The sequence below is a fragment of the Bombina bombina genome, chromosome 5, assembly GCF_027579735.1.
Source record: "Bombina bombina isolate aBomBom1 chromosome 5, aBomBom1.pri, whole genome shotgun sequence".
NCBI lineage: Eukaryota > Metazoa > Chordata > Amphibia > Anura > Bombinatoridae > Bombina > Bombina bombina.
The window spans coordinates 6184624-6190623 of record NC_069503.1 but is presented as its reverse complement, the minus strand read 5'-3'; the positions used below and the strand labels follow the sequence as shown (position 1 = coordinate 6190623).

General features: G+C 42.2%; 1 protein-coding gene across 1 annotated transcript in view; it reads right to left on the bottom strand.

Annotated features, from left to right (window-relative positions):
- SLC4A2 (solute carrier family 4 member 2) overlaps nucleotides 1–6000 on the bottom strand; it is a gene marked incomplete in the record, with an annotated part of 556511 nt that overhangs the window by 279431 nt on the left and 271080 nt on the right. Inside the window, 1 exon segment of the mRNA XM_053713254.1 lies at nucleotides 1467–1602. Coding sequence (XP_053569229.1) covers nucleotides 1467–1602 — 136 coding nt within the window.

Sequence of the window (6000 nt, the reverse complement as noted above, 5' to 3'; positions counted from 1 at the left end):
AAACAGAGAGAGAGAAGGTACTGTCTGTATATAACACAGAGAGAGAGAGAGAGAGAGAGAGAGAGAGAGAGAGAAGGTACTGTCTGTATATAACACAGAGAGAGAGAGAGAGAGAGAGAGAAGGTACTGTCTGTATATAACACACACAGAGAGAGAGAGAGAGAGAGAGAGAGAGAGAGAAGAGAGAAGGTACTGTCTGTATATAACACACACAGAGAGAGAGAGAGAGAGAGAGAGAGAAGGTACTGTCTGTATATAAAACACACTGAGAGAGAGAGAGAGAGAGAGAGAGAGAGAGAGAGAGAGAGAGAAGGTACTGTCTGTATATAACACACAGAGAGAGAGAGAGAGAGAGAGAGAAGGTACTGTCTGTATATAAACACACAGAGAGAGAGAGAGAGAGAGAGAGAGAGAGAGAGAGAGAGAGAGAGAAGGTACTGTCTGTATATAAACACACAGAGAGAGAGAGAAGGTACTGTCTGTATATAACACAGAGAGAGAGAGAGAGAAGGTACTGTCTGTATATAACACACAGAGAGAGAGAGAGAGAGAGAGAGAGAGAGAAGGTATACAGAGGTGTGTGATACATATAATGTGCATACTCCGTTATACAGCTGTGTGTGATACATATAATGTGCATACTCAGGTATACAGCTGTGTGTGATACATATAATGTGCATACTCAGGTATACAGCTGTGTGTGATACATATAATGTGCATACTCAGGTATACAGAGGTGTGTGATACATATAATGTGCATACTCAGGTATACAGCTGTGTGTGATACATATAATGTGCATACTCAGGTATACAGAGGTGTGTGATACATATAATGTGCATACTCAGGTATACAGCTGTGTGTGATACATATAATGTGCATACTCAGGTATACAGCTGTGTGATACATATTATGTGCATACTCAGGTATACAGCTGTGTGTGATACATATAATGTGCATACTCAGGTATACAGCTGTGTGTGATACATATAATGTACATACTCAGGTATACAGAGGTGTGTGATACATATAATGTGCATACTCAGGTATACAGCTGTGTGTGATACATATAATGTGTATACTCAGGTATACAGAGGTGTGTGATACATATAATGTGCATACTCAGGTATACAGCTGTGTGTGATGCATATAATGTGAATCCTCAGGTATACAGCTGTGTGTGATACATATAATGTGTATACTCAGGTATACAGAGGTGTGTGATACATATAATGTGCATACTCAGGTATACAGCTGTGTGTGATGCATATAATGTGAATCCTCAGGTATACAGCTGTGTGTGTGATACATATAATGTGCATACTCAGGTATACAGCTGCGTGTGTTTCATATAATGTGCATACTCAGGTATACAGCTGTGTGTGATACATATAATGTGCATACTCAGGTATACAGCTGTGCGTGATACATATAATGTGCATACTCAGGCATACAGTTGTACATTTACCTGTGCTTCAAAAGAAGGGCTCTTAGTATGTTCGCTCTGTCCTCTGCTTTGATTTGGTCACTGATAATCATCTGTTCCACCACCTGATGAGCAATCCCAGGAAGGGTCCTCTGATCAAGGTCCAGCAGGACGGCCCCTGTGAAGGAGAGCAGTTATGGCTACATCCAAATCTCTCTTTTTGGTTCGTGAATTAAGGCCCTGCATTGAAATCTTGCTATCCCCTGCTTTTCTGTCATTTTACACCAAGTCTCTGTGTGTGTGTGTATATATATATATTGAGCACATGAATTTAGGCTGGTAAAATCAAGTCCTGCATTTTTTGTAATGGTTTTTCCCAATGTCTCAATTCTAATGTCTAGTTAATTGCCATGTGATGCTCACTCCTTATCAATACTTGCTATAACTCTAAAATGTATAGTTTTCTTATGTCACAGTTTTAACCCCCTCCAAATTTTATTGTCTCATCTCACCCTGACCAGACTCTAACATTCCAATTGGCCTTACCAACTGTCTTTGATTAGCAATTAACTAAATTTAGTGGACTCAGCTGACTGCCCTACCTGTATATATTTCAGACTAGCTTGGGGAAGTGCATTGCACAGGGCTGTGTGCTTTTTAACAATAGCAAATGTTCACATTTTCCAAGTGAACATTTTATAAGTGAGACACTAATTTTTAAGAATTATACAAGAATTAAGTGAACATTTTATAAGGGAGGCAATAATTTTTAAGAATTATACAAGAATTAAGTGAACATTTTATAAGGGAGGCAATAATTTTTAAGAATTATACAAGAATTAAGTGAACATTTTATAAGGGAGGCAATAATTTTTAAGAATTATACAAGAATTAAGTGAACATTTTATAAGGGAGGCAATAATTTTTAAGAATTATACAAGAATTAAGTGAACATTTTATAAGGGAGGCAATAATTTTTAAGAATTATACAAGAATTAAGTGAACATTTTATAAGGGAGGCAATAATTTTTAAGAATTATACAAGAATTAAGTGAACATTTTATAAGGGAGGCAATAATTTTTAAGAATTATACAAGAATTGAACAAGGATTGGGCAAGGGGCAAGACACAAGGCAAGTACTCTTGTAATACTATGTTTTATGTATCCCATTGTATCCTTTTGCAAGTGCTGCTGTAACACTGTGTCTTATGTGTTTACTTGGTTCCCACTTTAAGAATAATGCTCAATATCTGCATATTCCTTTTTGCTACCTCTTGTCTCTATAGCAAACTACATTACTCACTTACTCCTTCTCCCTCTCCACCTGCACTGTTCATTAGCCCATCTCTCTTATACTCACCTTACTTTTGTACTCATGAACTTTACCTATTCCTAAACTCTCTCTCTCCCCCCTGCACTTCAGCCAAACAACAGTCTCATTACTGCAAATCTGCTTCTCATCTCATGTCACTCTCCCTCTTGCTCATACTAGCTGCTGGTGACATCTCCCCTAATCCTTGTCCCTCACAACCTCCTAGCTTTTCACATCCTTGTGTGCCTTTGAATAGACTTCATAAACTAAACTCTGGTAACCTTAATCGCATTCCTCTTGCATCTAAAAACCCCTCCCCCTTCATTTGTGCACTCTGGAACTCTCGCTCTGTTTGCAACAAGCTCACTTCTATCCATGATCTATTTATCTCCCACTCTCTTAACCTTCTGGCTCTTACAGAAACCTGTCTCTCTGCTTCAGACACAGCATCCACTGCTGCACTGTCACATGGGGGTCTCCATTTCAGCCACACTCCTAGGTTTGGCAATAGACAAGGAGGTGGTGTCGGTATTTTACTTTCCTCTCATTGCACCTTCCAACAAATACAGCCCTTCTCTTCACTCACATTTTCTTCATTTGAAGCACACATGATTTGGTTATTCTCTCCCCTCTCTATACGTGTTGCAGTCATATACCGCCCCCCTGGCTCCCCAACTCAATTTTTAGATCACTTTGCTGCTTGGCTTCCTTATTTCCTTTCCTCAGACACCCCTGCCCTCATTCTTGGCGACTTTAACATCCCTCTTGACAATCCCAATGCCTCCTCTGCAATACAACTTCTTCAACTGACTTCCTCTTTCGGCCTGTCACAATGGACTGACAATGGACTGACTCTCCCTTGATCTGACTTTCACCTATCGATGCACTCTTTCAAATTTAACAAACTCCCCTTTTCCTCTCTCTGACCATCATCTCCTAACTTGCAACATCACTTCCCTACCTACAACTCACCCTACCTCTACCCCTCACACCAAACTTCACAGAAGCACTAAGTCACTAGATCTGCATCAGCTTGCTAGCTCTCTCAAACCTCTCCTCTCATCCATCACCTCCTTTTCCTGCCCTGACCAATCTATCTGCCATTATAATTCCACCCTTACATCGGTCATTGACACTCTGGCCCCTCCAACCTTAGCTCAGAAACCGCACTCTCATCCTCAGCCCTGGCATACTCCTCTGACACGATACCTACGCAGATGCTCCCATACTGCTGAGCGACACTGGAGGAAATCTCGGAGTTCAGCTTACTTTCTTCACTAAAAGTTCATCCTGAACTCCTACTATTCTGCCCTTAATCTTTATAATCAACAATATTTATCTAATCTCATCTCTACTCTTTCCTCTAACCCTAAACGTCTGTTCTTCACGTTCAACACTCTTCTCCGCCCACCCCCACCTCCTAACACAACCTCTCTCTCAGCTCAAGATTTTGCCAGCCACTTCAACAACAAAATTGACTCCATTAGAAGTGAAATCAGCTCTCAACATACTTCCAATCTCCCACCCCTTCAAAAGCTAACAATCACCCAAAACCCAAATATCCATAAATGCAGCTCTTTTGCCCCTGTTAAAGAGGACAAAGTTTCTGCCCTTATACTGTCCTCCCACCTCACTACCTGTCCCCTCGACCCCATCCCCTCACAGCTACTCCCTTCCCTCTCTTCTACCCTCACCCCCATACTCACACACATTTTCAACCTCTCCCTCAGCACTGGTATATTTCCCTCATCTCTAAAATATGCACTGGTCACACCTATCCTCAAAAAACCTTCCCTCGATCCAACCTCCCCTTCCAACTACGGCTCTATTTCCCTACTCCCTCTTGCCTCAAAGCTCCTTGAAAAGCTAGTTTACACACGTCTATCCCATTTCCTTACACTAAACTCTCTTCTTGACCCACTGCAATCTGGATTTCATTCCCATCACTCTACAGAGACAGCAATTGTCAAGGTTACCAATGACCTACTTACAGCAAAATCCAAAGGCCACTTCTCTCTGCTTATCCTCCTTGACCTGTCTGCAGCCTTTGACACTGTTGACCAACCTCTTCTGCTCCAAACCCTCCAATCCTTCGGCATCTGCGACACAGCTCTCTCATGGTTCTCTTCCTATCTGACTAACCGTACATTTAGTGTAGCCTTCTCCGGAGCATCCTCTGCCCCGTTACCACTTTCTGTTGGGGTACCTCAAGGCTCTGTCCTTGGTCCCCTTCTCTTTTCAATCTACACGTCATCACTAGGTTCCTTAATAAAGTCCCATGGGTTTCAATACCATTTGTATGCTGATGACACCCAAATCTACCTCTCTGCACCAGACCTACCTCCTTCCTTACTAACCCGTGTCACTAACTGTCTTTCTCACATCTCATCTTGGATGTCCTCTCACTACCTTAAGCTAAATCTCTCCAATACTGAACTCCCTATTTTTCCCCCTTCTTCCAATGTCTTAACCTCAAAAATTTCTATAACTGTTGATAATTCCATCATTACCCCTACCCCGCATGCCCGATGTCTTGGGGTCACACTTGACTCAGATCTTTCCTTCACTCCTCACATTTAGTCCTTGGCTAATGCCTGCCGCTTCCACCTTAAAACATCGCTACAATTAGACATTTCCTTACACAAGATACAACCAAGATTTTAATCCACTCTCTCATCCTGTCCCGCCTCGACTACTGCAACTCCTTCCTCTCTGGTCTACCTAGCTGCCGCATAGCTCCTTTACAATCCATTATGAATGCCTCTGCCAGGTTCATCTTCCTTACTCGTCGCTCTTCATCTGCTGCACCTCTCTGCCAATCCCTTCACTGGCTTCCTCTTGCCTCTAGGATTAAACATAAAATCCTCACTCTGACATATAAAGCTCTCAACTGCACTGCTCCCCCCTACATCTCAGAACTTGTCTCTAGATACTCTCCCTCCCGTCCCCTTCGATCAGCTCAGGATCTCCTCCTCTCCTCCTCTCTTGTTACTTCCTCACATTCACGTTTACAGGACTTCTCCAGACTGGCCCCCATCTTGTGGAATTCCCTGCCTCGCTCCATAAGACTCTCCCCTAGTTTTAACAGCTTCAAGCACTCCCTAAAAACTCTACTATTCAGGGATTCATACAACCAACACTAACCTTTCCTAACACCATTGCTTTCCCCTTGAACACCTTAGAATGTAAGCCTATGGGCCCAGCTGTTTACAGATCGCTTCATAAGAGCCGACTACAATAGTAAACTCTCGGCAGGGCCCTCT